This window comes from Pan troglodytes, chromosome 8 (assembly GCF_028858775.2).
Source record: "Pan troglodytes isolate AG18354 chromosome 8, NHGRI_mPanTro3-v2.0_pri, whole genome shotgun sequence".
NCBI lineage: Eukaryota > Metazoa > Chordata > Mammalia > Primates > Hominidae > Pan > Pan troglodytes.
Genome location: NC_072406.2, coordinates 124,912,252 through 124,935,861, shown reverse-complemented (window position 1 = coordinate 124,935,861; position 23,610 = coordinate 124,912,252). Strand labels below are relative to the sequence as shown.

General features: G+C 47.9%; 1 protein-coding gene across 9 annotated transcripts in view; it reads right to left on the bottom strand.

Annotated features, from left to right (window-relative positions):
- The window catches only part of VTI1A (vesicle transport through interaction with t-SNAREs 1A), a 441,715-nt gene that overhangs the window by 65,396 nt on the left and 352,709 nt on the right, over window positions 1-23,610 (bottom strand). For 3 of the 9 annotated variants that reach the window (XM_009459248.4, XM_003951758.6, XM_054659899.2), the window contains one exon: window positions 4,537-7,261. The exons of 4 other annotated variants lie outside the window; for them this stretch is intronic. Coding sequence is in view for 3 of the 5 variants with exons in the window: in XM_003951758.6 (XP_003951807.1) it covers window positions 7,168-7,261 (94 nt within the window). In the remaining 2 variants the exon portion in view is untranslated. Of the gene's footprint in view, window positions 1-3,803; window positions 7,262-23,610 lie in introns of those variants that run through there. 2 more of the 9 variants (XM_001147118.8, XM_063781195.1) reach the window with 1 other exon arrangement.

Below are 23,610 nucleotides of genomic sequence, written 5' to 3'. Positions count from 1 at the left end.
GGGCAGAAAAGAATCCGTTTTGGGTCCTTCCCCAAATGCCAAATTGTACACCACAGCGGATTTGGACTTCCTTCAGCCTCAGGAGGGCCAGAGGAGGGACACAATTTTCCTGCCCCCAGGGTTAGCTGTCCAAACTCCAACCCAGCCTCCCTGCTCTTTCTCGATCCTTCTCAGCCAGGGCACGGCTGTGGGACCTGTCAGGAGACCCTCAACTCATTACTGCTCCTTGGCAGAGCCCATTCTCAGGCTCCCATGTTTGCCTGCATGCAGCCCTAAGCCAGAACGCAATCCTTAGAAGAACGGGGGCCTGGCCAGGGAGTGGGTTTTAGGGCAAGGCTAAAGGCAGCTGATACGGGGCAACCTCCAGGGAGCTGGTCCTAGGGAACCAAGCCCCTCTTTCCTTCTAACCCTTCTCCCAAAGACCACTCAGGCTCCCTCATGTAGTGGGTCTGTCCTCCCCCAAACCCAAAATCTGCCCCCAGGAAAGGGTCAGACAACTCACTTAGAGGGATCTGTGGCTGGTAGGACTGAAGCTGTCTAGGGAAAAATGAATCTGCATTTTTCCAGTGTTCCAGGGCAGAAACCACAGGACGGCCTCTCTAGGGGTGGGGTTTCAGGCATCCACCACCGCAAGGGTGTCACTGCGCAGGGGCCTGGCATCCCTCAAAGGGTCAAGGCCTTGACCACTTCCTGTGTCCAGAAGAGGTGCAAACACGGGAAGGGACAGTCTGGTCAGAGGCTCAGGGAGTGGGGCTGGCAGGCTTTGGTCTCTGCTGGTCTCCCAGCCTGTGGCCGATGCACGTCTGTTGAATTTTGCAACAGTCCCCATCCCCCAAGGAGGTGGTGAGTCCTAGCCATGTTCTCGGCTCCTCTTTTCTGATGGGATGAGACAGGGGAGAGTAACGCGAAAATGTGGTACAGGATGCCGAAGTGCTTGTCAGCGCTGGGGGTATAATAGGGCCCCCACAGGTGTCAGCCCAGGATGCCTCTATGGCCTGGGTCCTTGGCAGAACATTCTGGGGAGAAACTGGAGCGGGAGGATGTGTTCATTCTCAACTCTGTGGGGCCTCGTCATGAAAAAACATTTCTCTCTAACTTAGGTGCTTTCCCTGGCAAAATAAGTGGAAAACAGCAAAGTTGCGGTAACGAAGTGGTACTGAGCTGGAGAGGGCCTGGGCTCCCCCAGGTATTGTCCCCTCCTGAACACACCTGGGGGAGGCCGGGGAAGTGGGAGGGGGAGAGGCGGCTGTGCTGAGCGGTGCTGGTCCTGCCCCCAGGAAAAGCCCTGGCAGCTCTCGGCGGAGCCGGGTGTGCAGCCGATCAATACGGCTTCGGAGCCGCTGAGCTATTATTCACGCCAAAGGGCCTTGTTTGGATGAAGGGAAGGAGGGGGTGCACGAGTTCACGGAATCACAGTCCAGAGCTCTGCTTCCTGGCAATTGCCCCCTCTGTGATGTCTGAGTTCTTCATGTAGCACGTGTAACGAGCGATTCTGGATGAGGAAGTGCTTTCCCCATGGCACACTGGGAGCCCAGGAGCTATGGCCACAGGGGTGTGTGACTGGGGCAGGGGGCCCTGGAGAGATGCACCCTGTCTTTCCCCCTCTTTAGCTCCTCCTGAAGAAGGGCAGTGATGAGCTCAGGGGGGCCTACTTGCCCTTGCTATCCCCTGGTGCTGGAAAAACCCTCCATCCCTCACCTGTCCACCCTCTGCTACCCAACCCCCAACACATTGTGCCCCATCCTGCCATCTTGCTTTTGCCCTGCTCGCCTCTGGTAAGCTGGCTCCTTGTTACTGCGCTGGAATCCCAATAGAGATGGGAACTCACTCGGCACTCCCTGCATCTGCCCTCCTCCACAACAGGACACTAACCCTGGCTCAGTCACTCATTTCAGGAAGTCTTGGCTCCAGTGACACACTCTTGCTGCCTGGGCCTGGCTGCTCTCATCCATCTTGGGTGCAATACTTGTGGCTTCAGGAGCTTTTCTGAGCTGTCCACGCAGTCACCTGCCCTGTTTAGCAAAGACTGGCATCTGGTCTGAGAGCCACCTGACTGCTGACATTAGGTGGCCAGCCTCTGGCAGGTGCCACTGGTCTGAGTCTGATGGGTCACAGGCAAAGTGAAGCCACCAGAATATCTCTTGGGGGCTAGTTTAGAGTTACAGAGTTACAGCATAGGGTGAGGTCGAGTTTGAGCTAGTCTCAGGCAGACCCTCAACCAGGGTCACTGGGAGTTGGACTGAGGATGGCTCTTCACAGAGCCAGCCTTCCTTCCTTTCTTCCTTTTGGAAAAATGGCTCTCGGTACCTTTTCTGTTGAGGTGTGAAGGCCATCCCAAGGGGGACAGATTGTCATGTGGCTAATTTATCCTGGATTGAAATGGAGGCTTGAGATCCTCCAAAGCCTGGCATGTCTGCTGTTCCTATGCCCACAGTAACCAAAGAGGCTTGAGGCCAGGTCCCACCTGGCTCGTGCCTGCCAGGCAGGTACCTCCCATGCCATGGTTCCTGCAGGACCATCTGTCCTTGGGTGGGTGATGCTGAGACATGCTACACTGAGCAAGGAACATGCACCATCTCTTCCCCTCACACCCATGGTGGAGCTACATAAGGGGCCTGGTCCCTCTGGGGATGGGAGAAAGGAACTTCCCATTCCCTGATATTGACCCAACACCCCTGCCCTGAAGTGTCAATGAACCAGGCCTCTGAGGGTGGCTTCCATGGTTATATAAACTCATCAAACAAACAGGCTGAGCAGACATAGACAGCAGCCATAGCATGGAGGCCACTGACTTCCGATTTAGGATGAGGATGATGGGGCTTTGTCCTCCCTGGCCCTTCAAGCTCATGGTCCATGGAAAAGAAGAGCCATTCACCAATAGCAAGTCACAGAAAGGAAAAAGGACAGAAGGCCCATCTCAGCAAAGTGTCTCCCTGTTGCATATTAGGGAAGCGCTGTTTGTAATGAGCTCCAGTTGACGGCACGGAGATGCACAAGACATACGCCCAATTAGACCCTCCCCAAACCAGCCAACCAGACACACATCTTCCTTTAAGATGTCTCTACTGGCTCTCCTGCCTGCCCACATCCCTGCAACAACACACCCAGCCAAAGGGGAAGGCAAGTGGCTTGGAGACCAGGGACTCACGGTGGTTCCTCTGAAACCAGCGCTGACCACAACCAACCAACAGAACTTGGCTCTGAACTTCCCCTCCACACACACGTTTCTCCCAGGAAAGCCACTTCCACTCCCAAGCATGGAGTGCCTCACTAGGCTAGCAGTTCAAACCAAAGGGATGAGGAAATCATCACTTCTAGTTAATTCTCCACTACGTAGACAAACTGCTATTAATATTTACGATGGGAAATTTCATTATTTAAAAATTCTGCCCTAAATTTCCAGCTCACTCCATGAAGAACGCCTGCTGAACAGGTTGCAAATTAAGAACAATTATTTTTCTCTTCTGCATTTGAATATAACTTACAGCTAAAGTCATTTAAAGGGGTTAACATCAACCTTAATTAAATATTAAAGTGTGCCTGTACCTGCTGCTATTGTTGCCCCTTCGAATAAGATATAACCTATTTTTGACAAGTTTTCATCTTTCTCTGTGGAAGACGCTACATGAAACCAAATCAGTGGCAAAGAGGAGAGTAATGAATAATCTATTTCATATTCCAACAGTACCCAGAGCTCGGAGTGGAAAAATATTCAGTCAGATGATGGCAAGAGGCTGCTGGGGTACCACATGACACAGCTAATGTTTAAATAATAATAATAAAAAAAAGTGATAAACAAATCATTAGCCCTTAACAGTTGTTTAATGCAATTTGTTAATGAACGTAATGGTGGGGACTAATAATGAAAGAAAATAAAAACGTCTAAACAGGCGCCAAGTTGCTGGCAATGCGCAATTATTTCCTTGTCAAGTTTTTATGATTTAATGAGCCCCTCTGGGACTGACGGCTGTCAGTCAGTCGTGACTTTTTGACACCATTACAACTTCAAATACAGCAGCAGGCAGGCTGTTTTCCTCGGATTTGAAATACTGAAATGATCTGACAGTTTTAAAGAAAAGATGTGCAAAAAAAAAAGGAGAAAGAGAGGGAGAGAAAGACAGTTGCTTTTCCTTTCTTTCTTTTTTTTCCCCCTCCCTTCTTCTATGGGTTGATAATCTCTGGATGCTGTTTGGTAATGAAAACCCAATCACTGAGGTCATTATCTGATGAGGTTTTTGGAACAGGCAGGCTTTTTTCCCCCTCTTTATTTCTTTACTTAATGATAACCCTCAATGGGCTTGCCCCGCATGGGATGGCCAGAGCCGCACAATTTTGTTCACCATTAATTTCAGCCTTTGAAGCTCAGGGCTCAGAAGCAGTAGCAAAGCAAACCCCCCACCAAGCTGGTTCCAAAATAAGACAATCCAGCCTGCCTTAAACAGAATAGCAAATGGCCTCCCAGCCCAGGCCCGGCAGCTGACGTCAGGCCCACTGCATTTGCAGGCATTCGCCTTCAACATGGATCATTTAAAACTCTTTACAAGTTAAGAGACTTTAATTAAATTGCTTTTGATTCTGGAGTGGGGTAGCATCCACTTTATTTATTCTGTCAGGGAAACTGTTTAGTCTGCATGAATTTTACATGGCAAGGGCTTCCTTCTCCTCTTCCTCCTCCATGCCTTCATCTTCCCCCCAACCACTCCCTTAAACATCATTTTTAACAAGGGCTCCCAACTTGAGAAATATTCGTCAAAGTCTACACACTAAGTACCTAGAACCTCTCACAGATCTACTTCACTATCTGCTTCAAGTTTGTGGACGTTATTCCTTTCCTGGTGGGGCAGGGAAGGAAGGAGAGCAATTGGCCTCTGCTGGGGATCCCCTAAGTCTTTTCTGCAGTGTCCAGGAGGACCAGGAAGGAGTTGAGGGAACCTTCTGACCAGCTTCCTCACAAAGCACTCACTAGCCTGGCCTAGGTGGTTGCTCTCAAGGAGGTTTGATGGAGCTGTTAGGCCAAGGGTTATCTGTTCATATTCTTCCCACTCCCAAGGTTGAATTGGGGTAAAATCACAGGCAAGAGCTGATAAAGACATAGAACTTGAACGAAAACAGCTATTGAGAGGTGAGCAATGCCCTCCTCCTTTCTCATTTTATCTACTTCAACATGAACGCCAGGATTCAGTGAAATATTCAGGAGGCGGCCAGTTTAGATGATCCAATCAACCTTGCTTGCTAGGTGGCCTTGGGAAGAGTCTGCTGCATTGTGGACGGGATGGCCGTGTGAAGTGCAGCTGGTAACTGGTTATACACTTTAGCTAAGATCAACAGTTTTGAAGGAAGCCACCAGAGGGGCTGGTGTCATACTCGATGACTATTCGTGTGTCGGAATGAGAAAAGGGTTGTTTGTTTGTTTCCTTGCTTTTTAATGGTTCTTAGATGTGGTCAGCATGTACAGCATTCCGTTATCAGAATACAAGATTCTTGCTGAGACGGATCCCTTAAGCTGACAGGAAAATTAGCATAGCTTTCTGCTCCTTCTCTGTCCTGCTTCCCTCGGCCAAAATCCCACACCATCCCTCCGAAGTAAAGGCTGCAGCTTTATTTACACAATACTAAATGATTTATCTGAACACATGCAGGCCTTGGCCTGTTTCGATAAGTGCAATTTCTCTGGTGGATTCTGCCATTCTGCATTTCCTCTCTAAACCATAATGGTTTTCTTCTGAGTTGGGAAAAATATCAAGCACTACATCCAGGTGATCTTGATCCACGGGCACAGGTGGTTAGCATTTTTGATGAAGAGAACAGGTTTGCTTTTCAAGGATTCAAAGCTTCTAATTATATTCCAAAGATAGTATGGACCAGTAAGTGCCTATGAAGTCTTGAGAAAAACATTCTGCTTTGTGACTGGGGGGAAACGACCTCAGCTTGGGCAACTTTTAAGCCTGATCACAAATGAGCTCATTTTGAACGCAATTCCTGGTTACCTCAGACAGAAAGAAATGAAAGAAAAAAATCACAAAGCATATTAGAAGTTTGAATACACAGTGAATTCAGGAAAGGCTTGCTAACATTTGTTAGTTAAAAACCCAAGCCGTTCCTTTTGTAACAATCTGCCATCCTCTATTCTTTTAAAGGAGGTTAGGGAACGTTTTCCGTGAAGTTTATCTCTGGTGGACCCTCCTATAGGACTCTCCCATATTTATAATCACATTTGAAATTTCACACTGATGGAGTCATGTTCTTGCTCTTACTGAAATATTCATGGTCTCTTTACATACTGGAATGTATGTGGAGAGAACCTTGTCAGACCTTTTGTATGTATGAGGACTGCTTTTGGCAGTGCAGATATCAAAACCGAAAGGATACAGAGATGCTTACACAGGTCAGGGAAGACGAGGTCACAATTAAATCCCGTACCAGGGCTCACTTTGCCAGCAGATTCTGGGGAGTATGGGATTTGGGGAAGGCAAGAAAATATTTCTTGTAGCCAGTAATCAAAGTTGTGAACAGTGAATACTGGGCAGGCTCAGCAAAAAAAATATTTTTGGGTTTAAAAAAAAAATTATGCAATAGAAAAACAGGGAAAGTGCTAAGTCAATTTCCTGTACAACCGACATTAAATACCGACCTTTACAATGAAAGCACTCAGGCAGGTTGATGACTATATTCATGAGGCCTGTGTAGGAACAGGGCTGGCTTGCTGGACTGGGTCACTGACTCCATCCCCTGCTTTTTGCTGCATTTTAATCCTCAGACATCACAGAAGAGCTTTTCAGCAACAAGAGGCGGGTGACAAACAGAAGCTCTCGTGACTGACTCATCATGTCCTCTCCCAAACCACGGCCCTTGACATGTCCAGAGGGCTAGGAGTGTCACTGGGGCTATTTTGGCTAGTTGATGACATTAGCAAAAAGGTAAATAAACATTCACCTTCCCCTCTAAAAAACGAATCTTGGTGAAGACAAACCTCGAAAAGGAAACCAACCCACATGCAAACAGGAATAGAAAATATTTTTACACTCTTTGCACTTCAGCCCAACGGCGGTGAGGGAGAGAGAGGGTCACCCGGGGCCTGTCAGCGCAACAGAATGATTCATGTGACCATTTTGTCTTAATTACTCAGAACAAGCTGTTGTTGCTGTTTATCAAGGGAGAGCAGATACATCAGTGTCTTCTGACAGAAAAAGTGATCGCCATCAGGATGGTGATGACCACGATGATCCCTAGGATGACGAGCAGGATGCGGTTCTGGATGATTCTAGGAGACAGCAAAGGAGAAAAAACACACACAGATAAGTGGAAGGCCTTCCCACAAACGCCGTCCGAGGCCAGGTTGGCTAATCAAACGGCAGCTTTGCAGGTGGGGGTGGGGAGCGTGTGTGTGTGTGTGTGTGTGCGCGCGCGCGCGTGCAAAAGAGACATCACGCAGCTTTCTGGTTCTACAAACGATCCACGAGGAAACGAAAGACTCCACACGATTGTCACGCTGCCCTCCGAGAAATGCTTACTGCAAAGCTAAGGCGAATCAAATGGCTTTCTAGGCTCAGAAAATCATGTAGCCTCTTTAAGTGATCAAGGGCCCCTTGCGAGCTTCTCTTTTTAATTTAAAAGGCGAGACAAGCCTCATTTTTTGCAGTGTTTCCTGTTAAAGTAAAAGACTCCAAGGAAACACATGTCAGTAATGTACTTACCTGCACAAAAATACCTGGGGAAAAGTAAAACAGAGACTAAGGAAGAAAAGGATGGGATTAGGAAACAAGTGTCAAATGTGCAGCTTAGGCTGTGAAACCGTCATCTGTCAGTGTGGCTCACGCTCCGTTACGCTAGGAGGAAACGTTACATTTGCTCCATAGCAAAAAAGATGGAAATGAGAAATATACAATGTACTCAAGTTGCCTGTTGTGCGTCTGTTGCTGGGCCTTTACCTCCAGGGATTCTACCTCCCTGGGTTCTGGCTGGGCTGCACGCTGATGGGGAACCAGCAACTCAGAAGGGGGACCAGAGTGGAGACACACGCTCCCAGATGCCTGCAGAGAGCTTCTGATGAGGTTGTTTCATAATTTGTTACCTCATTCGGAGAAAGGAGGTCGAACATCAGAATGCTTTGTTGAGAGTTTCAAAGGGAACCTAGGTCAAACAGCCGTGCCCACGCTCGCTCTCACAGAGCTGCACGGAAATAGAGACATGAGTTGGCTGGCAGTCTAGCCAGCTATCTGTCCAGCTTAAAACCCCACGGCAAACCCCATCCAACCCTCCTCCAAATACCAAGCAGTAAAAGGCCTGCTGCCCTACTCCAGTCACCAAACACTGGACATGGGTCTTCCATGGGGAGGAGCTGGGGAGATGAAGCTGGGCTCCCCACGGAACAGAGACCCCACACCCCTACTTTGTATCTTCACACACAAAAAAATCTTTGCAGGGTATTTGCAGCCTTTTCTACTTCCTAGATGAGTTTATTTCCTGGAAGGATGACATCAGGTTGTAGTTTTAGTCAGATTCCTCCTCACCCATCCCCTTCTTCTCCAAACCTAAACGGTCGAATGGAAACTGTCTTATCAGACCAACCCACTCCCTTGTGGCCCCCTAAAAGGACGAGCTCTCTCTCCTCCTGACAGGTAACAAAATGATCACATTTGCTGACACGTCTTCCGCAAAACTGCCTTAGTGCCTCTGTCCACTCTCCTCGCAGGAGATGAATGGTCCACTTGGTCCTCATTTATCACTCAAGGCTCGGCTAAGATCTGTCTCGTTTAGTTCTTCCCTTCCCCACTAGAAAGTCTGCACTCCGACATTAATTCTTCTGTGATGACAGCTAATTCAGACTTAACAGGCCATACTTACTCAAGAGGCAGGAAGATTCTCTGTCCCCCAAATAAATAAATAAAAACAGGACTTCATGGCTTATTATAGTGAGGCTAATTATGAATACTGATAGGTGCTACTTGGTGGCTCTGTTTAAAACCCAAATTGATTTTTCCCCCTTTTCTCTGGAAGGGACAGAAGCCTTCAGAATGGTCCCTACACATCCCATTTGCCCAAGTCACTGTCAAAATCTCTATTTACCACAGTCACCCGCATCAGACTTGCAAAGGAAATCAGCAAAATTGAAACTCAGCAGTGAAACAGATTAAAAGCATGAAAACTCTTTAAAATTCTGCCTTAAGTAATCTACAGTAGTGTGTCTCTTGTACAGCTTGGTTGACAACCATTTTATTTGTGGGTTGAGGGCCCCAAGGCATCCATGATGCTAATTTAGAAAGGATTAACTGTGGGTGTTACTTGTTCAATCTGAGGCATGGTAAGAAATATGAATACACAGGAATCCCTAAATCCTCAGCTCTTCCCTAGCCTTCCTAATTGGGCTTCACCCCCTCCTTGGTGCACCCACAGGGCCTGGTGGCTTCCCCTCCCCCGCCCGCTCTGTTGCTTCCAAGGGCCCAACCTGTGTGGACTGGGACCATGTGGAATTCACCTCTACCACCCCAGCACATGGCACAGTCGCTGGCACACAGGTACTCAAAAGAGAACTGCCCAAAGAGTGATCGTGAAAGAATGCAGTCTCTGGTAACTGTAATCTTCCATTCAAAGGAGAATGGAGAAGAAGTCTGTGCAATTAATTTGCAGGAAAATCTCAGGAAGTCTGTATGGAAAAGGTTAAAGTTCAAAGTTGAAGCAAGCCCCGCCAAAGATGAAACTTCCTACCATCACGCCTTCTCAGCACTACTTGGTCTTCCCCCTGAAGCTAGAAGGAACTCCTTTGTGCTGGGTGGGGGCGGGGCGTCAGCAGGAAAGGGCATTTGCTTTCAAACCAAATGCTGGCAGACATTTGGGAGGAAGAGTAGAAGGGGATGGGGAAAGAGATGGACTAGAGAGAGCTTCTAAGCAAGCTTGACTGGCTGGGCCATCCACCCAACCTTGGACCTCAAAGGAGTTGTGCAAATGTGATACCCCTCAGGACCAGAAAAGTGAACTGTCAGGGCATCTGGGTGGATGGGACTGAGCCAGTTTGGAAGGGGAAAATACAGGCTGGCATTGGTGGGCCCCATCTGTGAGGAAGCTTAGTTGCAATCGCAGCCAGGGGCTGCCGGCCTGTATTGCTGTAGGCAAAGCAGAAAGGAATGCAGAGTTCGGAGACAATCAGAAAAACCAGCTAGGCCAAGGGGTTCCCAGCTAGTGAGATGGCGGCGAAGGAACTTGGGGAGAAGCCCAAAGTAACTTCCTCCTAACTTTGGGCAAGGGGAGGGCTTTATGCTGAACTAGGTCTGCAGCAAGCCGTCTTAATCTCCCTTTTGAAAATGCAAAGTGTGTTTACCCAGTAAATAATTTAAGAAAGAATATACACTTGAAAGAAGACATCCATTGAAACAGCCAGGCTAAATTGCCTCCAGGCAAAAACTTGTGCATTTGCATGCTGCATTCTATTAAGTGAGCACACTGTGGCTTTAAAAGAATGCAGAGCCAAAATAAAAGGAATGTGGGCCTGAAACATCAAGGATTCTCCAAGTTTACATTATGAATCACAGTGCTGTTGATACAAGATGAATTAACCATTTACTTTGAGGCTGAACTCACAAAGTACTATTGAAAGTACTGATCCCCATGTGGAACTCAGGGAGCGGTTAATCTTTCCATTGCCAGTCTCCTCCCAGCCTGGAAACGAGCTCCTGCGTGTGGCAGCCGGAATCACAGAAGGCTGGTTCCAGTGCAGGGGGCAGGCGCGGCACCTGGCACAGTTCTCTGCTCTTGCTCGAGGAGCCCAGGAATTCCACTGGAACAGGCATTACGAGTGTTCTCCAATAGCCAGTTCTCCTCTATTTCCAGGCATGGACTGCACTCATCTTTTTTTATTTTTTTGAGACAGAGTCTCGCTCTGTCGCCCAGGCTGGAGTGCAGTGGCGCAATCTCGGCTCACTGCAAGCTCCGCCTCCCGGGCTCACGCCATTCTCCTGCCTCAGCCTCCCGAGTAGCTGGGACTACAGGCGTCCGCCACCACGCCCGGCTAATTTTTTTGTATTTTTAGTAGAGACGGGGTTTCACCGTGGTCTCTATCTCCTGACCTCGTGATCCGCCCGCCTCGGCCTCCCAAAGTGCTGGGATTACAGGCGTGAGCCACCGCGCCCGGTCTGCACTCACCTTAATGTTAGGCTTGGTCATGGAACTAGCTTTGGCTAAAGAAATGAGAGCAAAAGTTCTGAGTGTCACTGCCAGCTGGAGGCATCTAACTTCCAGTGTTTGTCTCTCTGGCGGGCTCTTCCTGCGGTTTTGATTTGGGGAGGGCGGGGCTGTATTGTTCCAGAGAGTACAAGTTATAGGATGGTGGTAACATCTTCTGCTTGGATCCTGCAGTCATTATGTAAAGGGCCACTGTCCTGAAAATGCACCTGGACTCCCAGTGGACTTGCGTTAAGCCATTGAGGACTGGGGGTTGTCACTGCCGAATACCATAAGCTATTTTACCCTGAGTGATAACGCTACTGTCCGCCTCTCAGACAAGACGAGGCATCTGGCCAAGCCAAGAGAGGCTCTGGTTTCATGTATTTCAGAAGCTAAGGTATGATGAAGACTGATAAGATTTTTTTTTCCCTTGAAGAACAGGTTTTTGCCTCTTGGTTTTCAAAAGCTGGGAACCTCTTCTGACCTCTTGGTCACGACACTTTTCACTGAAGAATCAGGAGCTTCTTCCAGCCAATGCTCCTGTGTATTGATGAGTGATGATATCATGCATGAGGCCTCACCAGGCCTAGCCAGGCATCCGCTTCCTGTGTACAGCAGATCTACAGTGGCTGCGTTCGTTTCCCTATTCCAAACAGCTGATGCTACCCCAGCTCCAGGGGTACAGCTGTGACTGAGGCTGAGATGGTCAGTACATTCCATGCCCCTGGACATGGTAACTGGACCAGGAGCAGGCTTCTGACTAAGTCCATCCAACAGAGTGGATCTCAGCAACTTTGCTTGAAATGCGGGGTCACCTGGACAGTTTGGTGTGTGGATGTCAGGCTGGATCCACTGCAGCCCTTTTGATTCATTGAGGGAAGCCAACCTAAGAAAGAAGCTGACCCACAGTGGGCAGAGAAATAGAACCCCAGTCCTGAAGACAGAGAACTTTAATTTTTTTAAATTTTTTTTTTTTTTTTGAGATGGAGTCATTCTCTGTCTCCAGGCTGGAGTGCAGTGGTGCGATCCCAGCTCACTGCAACCTCTGCCTCCCGGGTTCAAGTGATTCTCGTGCCTCAGCCTCCCAAGTACTTGGGATTACAGGCACCTGCCACCATGTCCGGCTAATTTTTGTATTTTTAGTAGAGATGGGGTTTCACCATATTGGCCAACCTGGTTCCAAACTTCTGACCTCAGGTGATCTGCCCACCTTGGCCTCCCAAAGTGCTGGGATTACAAGTGTGAGCCACCATGCCAGGCTGACAGTGAACATTTTTTTTTTTTTTTTAAATCAAACCACCCTTTCTTTGGACTTTAACTTATATGAGAAAATAAACTGACTTTATTTTCCAAAGTCAGTTTGAATTGAGTTTTCTGTTATTTATGACCAAAAAGCATTTCTAGGTTGAGTCACTCTGATTCCAAAACCAGGTCCTTGATCTACGGCATACGTGCATTCTTCCCTCCTCTTCCAAGAGGCATTTCCTGGCTATGTCCCTCTTGTATTCTCCTATCTCCCTACACATCTCTCTTTCCAGTACACTGACTACAGTCCCCAGTAAAAAGTGGACCTTCCACAGTCCGAATTTCTTTTGTCTTTTGTATCCCTGATGCCTAACACACAGCTTGGCATAAATGTTCTCAAAACATGCTTGCTGAGTGAAGAAATGAGAGACTCTACCTACACGTGCTCAGGGTCCCGTGGTTACTGCTCTCCTGGTTTCTAAGGACTGCTTGTAGATAAGCACAGCTTTAGGACTTAGCTGTTAGCCACTGTCCCATTAAGGATGCCAGCAGAGTCCCAACTCTTTTACAAGCCTGTGTTCATTAGCTGGAGAGTGGCAGACACTTTACAGGTTCAGAGCAGCATCCTGTACCTGCCTTCCTGCCTGGCCGACTGGCCCTGAATAACGATGCCCCACTTTTGGGGTCTGACAGAACAGTAACAATTAGCAACCGTGAGAGCACAGGATAAATTCTGAGCAGAGGAACCCGGATCTGCTTCTCTCTAGGCACTTCCCAAAACATGGGCCAAGGGAAAGCTCTTTAAATTCTATATCCAATTCAATGTTACTATTCACCAGAAAGAAATGAAAACAGGAGTAGGAGAAACAGTTAATTGTCATCTGCCTTAAACACTCACTTTAATTGGAAGGGTTATTTTCAGAGCTGGGGACATGTTTGCCTCTGAGCTAGAGCTGTGTGGTTATCATGCTGCCTGATAATGCCCATCTTGGGTCTTCTATGTCCTGCATCTCTAGGAGGAATCCTCAGCCCCATCGCGAGAATTCAGGGAGGCTGATCCCACTCTGATTCCACAGATGGGCATATGACCCAGGCAGGCCCAGCCAATTACAGCTCTCTAGCTCTTGCACTACCATTTGCTCAAGGATTGGTCTGCCACTCAAGCCAGATGGAATTCCTCTTGGGATTCTTCCTGGAAAATCAAGAAAAAGATACTGTCTTTAATGAGATTGACTGTCAGGACAGTGAGAACCTGGAGCTGCCAAGGACCATTCTTACTACCATACCGGACGAGGCTGCCTGAAAGAAGCCGACACCAGAGGAATGCAGAGCCGAGAGATAAAGAAAAAGAGACGGATTCCTGAAGACATATTTGAACCCCTGCTTCCTGCTGTGTGCCTGAAACCTGAAGAGTCACACTTCAGCTTCCCAGTTACAGGAGCCAAACAATTCCCCATTGACTGCAGCAAGTATGGTTGGGGATTCTCTCACTTTCTTTTTTTTTTTTTTTTTTTTTTTTGAGATGCAGTCTTGTTTTGTTGTCCAGCCTGGAGTGCAGTGGCGCAATCTCAGCTCACTGCAACCTCCACCTCCCGGGGCCAAGTGATTCTCCTGCCTCAGCCTCCTGAGTAGCTGAGATTACAAGTGCTGCCACCACGCCCAGCTAATTTTTGTATTTTTAGTAGAGATGAGGTTTCACCATGTTTGCCAGGCTGTTCTTGAACTTCTGACCTCAGGTGATCTGCCCACCTCAGCCTCCCAAAGTGCTGGGATTACAGGCATGAGGCACTGCGCCCAGCCTCTTACTTTAAAGCATACTGATTGTACTGGATTGAACAGTGTCCCTGCAAATTCATGAGGTTCCACCTGGAACCTCAGAATGTGATCTTATTTGGAAATAGGGTCCTTTTTATTTTTTATTTTTAAGAGACTTGGCCTATTGCCCAGTCTGGAGGGCAGTGGTGCAATCACAGCTCACTGCAGCCTTGAACGCTTGGACTCAAGTGATCGTCCCACCTCAGCCTCCCAAGTAGCTGGGACTACAGGCATGCACCACCGCACCTGGCTAATTTTTAAATTTTTTGTAAAGACAGGGTCTCACTATGTTTCCCAGGCTGGTCTTGATCTCCTGGCCTCAAGAGATCCTCTTGCCTCGGCCTCCCAAAGTGCTGGCATTACAGTCATGAGCTCCATGCCGAGCCACCACCATGCCCAGCCTGGAAAGAAGGTCTTTGTGGATGTGGTTCATTAGAGATCTTTTTTATTTTTATTTTTATTTTTTTTTTGAGACGGAGTTTCACTCTTGTTGCCCAGGCTGGAGTGTAATGGTGCGATCTCAGCTCACTGCAATCTCCACCTCCCGGGTTCAAGTGATTCTCCTGCCTCAGCCTCCCAAGTAGCTGTGATTACAGGCGTGTGCCACCACGCCCAGCTAATTTTGTGTTTTTAGTAGAGATGGGGTTTTACCATGTTGGCCAGGCTAGTTTCGAACTCCTGACCTCAGGTGATCCTCCTGCCTTGACCTCCCCAAAGTGATGGGATTACAGGTGTGAGCCACCACACCTGGACTTCATTAAGGATCTTGAGAGGAAATCATTCCAGATTTAGGGTGGCCCTAAATCTGATGACTGGTGTCCTTAAGAGAGGACAAAGAGGGGCACGTGAAGATGGAGGCAGAGACTGGAATGATGTTGCCACATGCCAAGGAATGTTGGGCCACCAGAAGCTGCAAGAGGCAAAGAAGAATTCTTCCCTTACACTTTTGGAGAGAGCATCGCCCTGTCAACTCCTGAACTTCGGACTTCTAGTCTTCGCAACTATGAGAGAATAAGTGCATTTAAGCCATGTTGTTACGGCAGCCCTAGCAGCCCTGGAAAATGAATACACTGAGTGCTCGGATCCAGACCAGCATATGGAGCTGGTGATCTTATCTTGGGTTTCGTGATGACTGTTTTCCACGTCTCCACCTTCTTCCCCATGGCTGCACTGCACATTTACTGTGGATCTACACTAAGATCTCCTCCAAAGGACAGGTCAGTCCCAGCCGAGTTCACAGAAGCTTTGCATGCAGCTGTGGGGCTCACAGTCTTCCGAAGCTTTTGATTCTTACATCTCAGAATAAGAATTCCATTCATGAGCAGAGCAGGCAGTTTCCTGAAGCCATGTGAGATAAGGGGACTGAGGGGGCATGTGCCACAACACTCATTTCACAAAACTCCTGCCTCTGGAATAGGCCATTTAAAACAGGAAGAAGGCCAGGTACATTGGCTCATGCCTGAAATCCCAGAACTTTGGGAGGCTGAGGTGGGAGGATCCCTTGAGCTTAGGAGTTTGAGACCAGCCTGGGCAACATAGAGAGACCCTCATCTCTGTGAAAAACTAAAAAAAATTAGGCAGGTGTGGTGGCATGTGCTTGTGGTCCCAGCTACTAAGGAGGCTGAGGCAGGAGAATTGCTTAAGCCTGAGGGTGAAATCGCAATGAGCCACGATTGCACTGCTGCATTCCAGCCTGGGTGACAGAGTGAGACCCTATCTCAAAAATAAAAAAAATAAGGCTGGGCACGGTGGCTCATGCCTGTAATCCCAGCACTTTGGGAGGCGGAGGTGGGCAGATCACTTGAGGTCAGGAGTTTGAGACCAGCCTGGCCAACATGGTAAAATCCCATCTCTACTAAAAATACAAAAATTAGCCGGGTGTGGTGGCAAGTGCCTGTAGTCCCAGCTCCTCGGGAGTCTGAGGCAGGAGAATCGCTTGAACTCGGGAGGTGGAAGTTGCAGTGAGCCAAGATCTTGCCACTGCACTCCACCCTGGGTGACAGAGTGAGACTCCGTCTCAAAAATAAAATAAAATAATAAAAAAAAAAAAGGAAGAAAACTAGATGCTATCTCTGGGCCAATCTACCAAGCCATCATCAGCCATTAGTAGCCCCCATTGGCTAACATCAATTTAGGTGTAGTCAGTCATCCGAGAGACCTGAGGGACTGGGACACAGTGGGGATGAGTTTTGATGGGCAGGGAGATGAGCACTTTCTCCAGCAAGGAACTGAGGAGCCACAGCCACTCCCTGAGCCCTGGCATATCTAGATTAGGTCCTGAGTGAGGACTGGAGTCGCTTCGCCCTGTTTCTAAATTTTTCTTAATACTTAGCTCAACAGGAATCAGCACGCTCTGTCTGCAGAGGGCCAGATAGTCAGTATATTAGTGTGCTAGGGCCGGCATAACAAAGTCCCACAGACTGGGCGGCTTCAACAACAGAAAGTTATTGTCTCCCAGTTCTGGAGGCCAGAAGTCCAAGGTCAAGGTGTCGGCAGGGTTGGTTCCCTGAGAGAGCAGTGACAGAGTCTGATCCATGCCTCTCTCCCAGCTTCTGGTGGGTTGTCAGCTATCTTTGGGGTCCCTTAGCTTGTAGATGCATTCCCTCATCTCTGCCTTTGTCTTCACAAGGTGGTATCTCTGTGTGAGTGTCTGTGTTCAAGTTTCTCCTTTTAATAAGGACACTGGTCACATTGGTTTAGGAGCCCACCCTATTCCCGTACCTCATCTTAACTAATTGCATTTGCAAAGACATTATTTCCAAATAAAGTCATATTCTGAGGTACCAGAGGTTAGTACTTCGACATATAAATTAAGGTGAGAGGCTGCAATTTAACCCATAACTAAACATTTTAGGCTTTGGGGACTACGCAGTCTGTCACAACTACTCAACTTTGTTCTCGTAGTGTAAAGCAGCCAGTGACATATGTCAATGAATAAGCATGGCTGTGTTCCAATACAATCTTTATTTACAGACACTAGAATCTGAGTTGTATAATTTTGAATGTGTATAATTTTCACATGTCAAAAATTCTTCTTTTGAGTTTTTTTCAACCGTTTAAAAATGTACAACTATTATTAGCCCGTGGCTAAAACAGGAGGAAGGCTGGATATAGCCCACTGTCTGTGATTTGCCCACTCCTGATCTAAAAGCCAAAAGCTACTGGCTGGGCACAGTGGCTCACGACTGTAATCTCCACACATTCGGGAGGCTATGGTGGGAGGATCGCTTGAGGGCAGGAATTTGAGACCAGCCTGGGCAACATGGTGAGACCCAAGTCTCTACAAAAAGTAAAAAAAAAAAAAATAGCCAGGCGTGGTGGGGCACACCTTTAGTCCCAGCTACTCTGGAGGCTGAGACGGGAGGATTGCTTAAGCCCAGGAGTTCAAGTCTGCAGTGACCTGTGATCGCACGACTGCATTCCAGTCTGGGAGACAGAGCAGGACTCTGTCTCAAAAAAAAAAAAGAAAAAAAAAATCTATAATCTACCTAGGGCGGCCCTCCTTGGTTGAATTATGTGGTGGTCTTCGACAAGGCATGAGCTGCACAGACAGGTCTGGCAGGTCTGGCTGAAGTCCTTCTGAAGAACAAAGGAAACACAGAGTCCCTGCCCTATGGGAACTTATGGTGTCACAATGAGCAATCAATGAATGACAGAAGCCTCACGACAAAGGCCGCAATTAGAGTAATGCCAGGGCCGGGACAATGTGTTGTGTGCCCATAATCTGGTATTTACCTGGTGTGACCTAGAGCAAGTCACCCCGTGACATTTGGGTTTCAGTTTCTTCCCCAACAAAATCAGCCAACTCACAAACCACCCCAGGGAGGAGAGGATTAGCTCATTAAAGATTTTAAAGCACTCTGAAAAGCTCTTTACATGTGTGCAGCTGGCAAATCATTCTGTAAAAGGAGACGGTATTTCAGGAAAGGTGAGAGGCGCTGGTTGTCAGAGGCTGGAGAAGCTGCCTAGGAAACTTCCAGTGGCTGGATGGGAAGGTGGGGGCAGGAATCCAGGAAGCTGCTGCTTCCCAAGCCTGCCAGGCTTCTGGTTCCCACAGGCTGGTATCCATCTGGGCCTCATGCTGACAGTCTCCTGAGCACAGCCGAGCCTTCTCTCCCATAAACATCAAAAGGGAGGGGAGGGCATCGCATTGGCTGGCTCGGGGATACCTTCCCAGCCTGGGAAGGCAGCCAACAAGTACCTGTCAGAGCCCACTGATAAGTCCGATGGGTTTAGATCAGTAATGTGTAGTTACATTGCACTCTATGTTGCCAAATGTGTACAGCAAATTTCAGCCTGGGCACCATGGCCACTGCCATTCTTAAATATGGACTTGACAATGGCAGGGGGCCTGCAGAGCGGCTTTGCTGGCTGCAGACTCCCAGATAGGATCAAGGCAGCTCACTTCAATCAAAGGGCTTGGAAAGAACTTGAAGAGAATTAAATAAGGATGTTCTAGAAATGCAAGGTATATTTAACTCCTCACAGGTCTGTAGATGGCTAGACCTGGAAAAGGCCTCCACGCCCTAGTCTAAATTCTTCATTTTATTTTATTTTTTTTAGAGACAGGGTCTCACTCTGTCACCCAGCCTGGTGTGCAGTGGCACGATCACAGCTCACTGCAGCCTTCACCTCCTGGGCTCAAGTGATCCTCCCACCTCAGCCTCCTGAGTAGCTGGGATTACAGGCACACATTACCACATCTGGCTTAGATTCTTCATTTTAGAGTTGAGGACACTGAGGCCGTGAGAGGGGAAGAGATATGCCCAGGGTCAGCCATCTGCGGCACAGCCAGGCCTTCCGGCCCCACATCCACTCTTGTTTCACTATCACACTCTTTCTCATTCAAGCGGCCACTGCCTCTAACGGTGTCTGTACCTGACGGCGACTCAAATCCATCAGTGGCCCCACCTCTTCATGAGCCCAACCCAAACTCACTTCTCTCTAAAATGAAGAAGGAGGCTGGGTGCAGTGGCTCATGCCTGTAATCCCAGCACTTTGGGAGGCCAAGGCGGGTGGATCACTTGAGATCAGGAGTTTGAGACCAGCCTGACCAACCTGGTAAAACCCCATCTCTACTAAAAATACAAAATTAGCCGGGCATGGTGGCACACACCTGTAATCCCAGCTACTTGGGAGGCTAAGGCAGGAGAAATGCTTGAACCCAGGAGGCAGAGGTTGCAATGAGCCGAGATTGAACCATTACATTCCAGCCTGGGCAACAAGAGCGAAACTTCGTCTCAAAAAATAAAAAAATAAAATAAAATGAAGAGGGGGCATGGGACGACTGGGAAAAGTGGCCCCCAACTCCAGGCCAAGGCTGAAGTGGGAAAAGAAGAGTAACATTAGAAGGTAGCTTTTTTCTTAAAACCAAGATTACTCAATTTCGAGGCTGCTCTTTTCTCTGAGAATATGCCCTTTCCACTGTTTCAGTGTCAAAATGTCCCTTGTTTTATGGAGTGATGATGACAGTAGATGGCAGGGTTTTTCCCCAGTGTCCTTCTTTGGACACTGGAAATGTACTCTCCCTTGGAAATTACTTTCTCTTACTTGGCAAAATAAATAGTGGACAATCTTCCAATAGGCCTGTACTTAAAAAAAACAAAAAGGTCCATTCCAAGAAATTTGAACGTCTGTAAAGCATGGGGCTAGAAAATCCAACCCGGCTCTACTCTTTGGTGATTCTTCTAGAGAATGCGGTTGCAGCAACATCCGCTGCAGTGAGGACAGCTGCAGCCATGGCAGCAGGGATGCCTGCATGAGCAGCTCAGGTTGGCTGGGCTTTACTCCAGGCCAGGTGCTGTTCTGGCATTTTATACACTGTGCCTGAACCCTCACAACAACCCTATGAGCTGGGGCCTATTATCATCCCCATTTTTACAGAGGAGGAAACCGAAGCCTCAACCCACTTCTCCAGCCCCATCTTCTACCACCGTATGGCATACAGATCATTATTTATATAATCGTGTGTCTTAGAATCTTTACTAGATCCTCCTTGGTTCTTTGATAGAAGAGTCTTGGACATCTTCACATTATTTTCTATAGACACAGTCATTGAGTACACAAACTTATTTTTATGTTTATTTTTTGACACAAGGTGTCCCCCTGTTGCCCAGGCTGGAGTGCCGTGGCACTGCTCACCACAGCCTCAACCTCCTGGGCTCAAGTGATCTGCCTCAGCCTCCCAAATAGCTGGGACCACAGGTGCATGCCACTAGGCCTGGCTAATTTAAAATTTTTTTTTCGTAGAGATGGGTCTCCCTATGTTACCCAGGCTGGTCTCAAATTCCCGGGCTCCAGCGATCCTCCTGCCTTGGGCTCCCAAAGTGTTGGGATCACAGGTGTGAGCCACCACACCCAGCTGCAAGTTTATTTGTGTTGGTAGTGCAGGGCACTGATTAACCAAAGTCAACCGATTCTTCACTTAGTGCCTAATGTAAATACACAGTACATTACTAAGGTAATATTCATTTTATTCTGCAGCATATTTCATCAGCTTTCTTCAATCACTGGCACACTGCCTGTTTTCTTTCAGCCTTTTAAGGGGCTTAATTTATCTCTTCTAGGTAAATGCGTGATCACCTGATCCCTCACCAAAGAGTATGAGACAGAAAGAATGGCAAGTGTTCTCTGGGAGCTGCCAATGACCTGGTACCACACGATTTTTTATTTTTACATAACATATGGGTGAGGGGATACACTATAGAAAGATTCAGGTCTGCTGAAGATTTAATGTAGTGGATCTGTTGGAATAGAGTTCTAGACAGAAAGAAAATCAGATGGAAGAACTAGCTAGACTCACTGTGCGAATCTGGGAAAGGACTACGGGTCCTTGAGTTTCCCCATCCGTGAAACGGTAATAAAGGAACCTCTCCCAAGTATTTTCTGCAAGGGTTGTGAAGAGCAATATAACTTCCGGACAGTCTTAAAAAGAAAGTATCTTTTTCTGGTTTATTGCATACAAGATGTCATTGAGTCTTTATAATTATGTTATGTATTAGGACCTAGATCTGATGGCTCAGGCCTACCCAGGGAAAAGGCCAGGCCCACTCCAGAGGTGGCTGAAAGGTCTCAGCCCAGGGCAGACGTGATTGGTGTCTGGGCCAGGATGACCCCTCCCCAACCCCCAGCTTTAAGTACTCCTCACCCTCCCACCTCCTGCTGGCCATCCTGGGAAGATCTGCTCGAGAAGGTTCTCCACCCCCACTGGGTCCTAACCCTTTATTGAGAAGCAAATTTACTGCTCTTCTGAACTAGTAACCCACCAAGCTCTTTTCTGAAGGTCCCTCATCCTTTTCAGCCTCCAGAGAAGCCACATACTACATTCACGTGGAGGTTGAGCAACCACCCTCATTTTTGGAGCCAAACTGCTTGGATTCGAATCTAGGATCTATCACACACCAGTTGTACAGCATTGGTTAAGTTACTGCATTCCTTCTCTGAGATTACATCCTCTTGACTGTTTTAGTGTGAAAATGAAAATGTTCTTTATTTATGCAGTGATAGTAGGAGAAGATGTACCAGTGTCTTTCCTTGGACATTAGAAATGTAGTCTCTCATTGGAAGTTACTCTTTCCTACTGGGCAAAATAAAGAGTGAACAATCTACTGTCAGGTCTCTATGAAAGAAAACAGTACCAATATAAGGAATTGGCACGCTCCAAAGAATCAACGCTCTGCTTTCCCTCTATTGGTAAAATGGGGCCAATAATAGCAGCATTCTGTTAATGAATTACATTAATAAATAAATGGCTTAATTCAATGTGAAGTGCTTAGATCAGTGCCTGGCCAATGGTAATTGCTCAATAAATAACTATAGGAACTATTATTACTCCACTCCTATCATACTCACCCATCTCCCCACATTACTTCTGGAAACTCCTCCTTGTCTGGCTGTACCCCCACATGCAGGCAGCCTCCTGCCTCAGGTGCCTTGTTCTGAAAGCCTACAAATCCCTTCTCAGATTCCTGCAGATGCCCAGGGCTCAACAGGGCACATCTGGCCTTGGTCCTGATTAGCTTGGATTGTCCGGTCCAGGCTGAGCTACTCGCTTGGAATCCCTGCCTTCAGCTCCTCTGCAGCTCTGTGAGCTTCTCTGGGGATACTCGTTGATGGCCAAGATGCCTCTCCTGGAACATATTGGTGAAGACTCGGCTGCCTTGGCTTTTGTGATGGGCTTTATTTTCCTCTAAGATCTGACATTCGATACTTACCACTTAATAGTCATTTATTTAACACCTTTTTCTTTCCTGATGTCAGGAAGGACAAACATTTTGGCAGAGGCTTATCAGCCACCTGCATCTCTGCCAACTTTTGAGGGATGTGGTTACGTTTTCTAGATCCTAACATCAGAACTCTCTCTCTCTCTCTCTAACATCAGAACTCTCTCTCTCTCTCTCTCTCTGGGCTCCAGGGCCACTGCTCCGTGTCTAGTCCCCCCAGCCCAGGTGGAGGGGTGCCCTGCTGCGGCTAAGCCCTGGGCTGCTCTGTTTTCTTAGTTGGACACTGAATGAGACCCCTGCAGAGTGTGCTGTCTATTCAAACTTGTGATATCTCCTTCATAATCTTAAACTGACTTCACATACCCCAAAGCAGCATTAATCAGATCTGAGCAGGTGAACTCTGGGTTAAGAACGCCTCCCCCGAAGGCTCATTAACGATAAGCAGGATGGTTGACTCATAGTTCTTAGGCTGGGAGGAGGGTGGGGTGGGGTAACGATCAGATAACAGAGCCCCCAGGTTTGTGCAGGTGAAGCCACATCACCTGCCAGCCTGGGAAGACATATCCTTCCCTCTAACCAAAGAAGAAAGTCCTGTGAGGGTGGGGGAGATCCAGTCAGCAGGCTGTAGGCATCAGGGGCAGGGACTGGGAGAACAGGGGCATCTGCCCTTTTTCTAAAGCGAGGGGCTGCTGCTGAATGCTGCTGGGACTGAGACCTTCTGATTTGCCAAGATAAGCCAGAAATGGTGTTCTCTTTGTGAAATCTCCCAAGTTTTAAATATTGGCAACAAAGTCAAAGTTTTCCAAAACACTGGATGGCCAAAGAAAGCACATCTGTGGGATAGACTCACCCTGTGGGCCTTCAGTCTGCGACCTCTGACTAGTTACTAAGGAAGAAATTAAAAGGAAGAGGGAGTGGTGGTGAGCGCATCCCTGCCTTACCCTCCTGGAGATTCCCCTGGAGGCAGGAAAAGCCCAGCCCTCCTGACCCCTGCGGCTCTCGGAAGCCTGAAGTTCAGCCTCTGTGGCAGCATCAATAACCAGGGTCTACACTGAGATCATCCAACTTAGCCCATAACCGATCCCTAACCGTGGAGTCAAAGGCCAGGGAGGGGTCAACAGGAGCCAGAAACCAGCCTGTGCGTGCCTCATGGACTCTCACGAGAAGCATA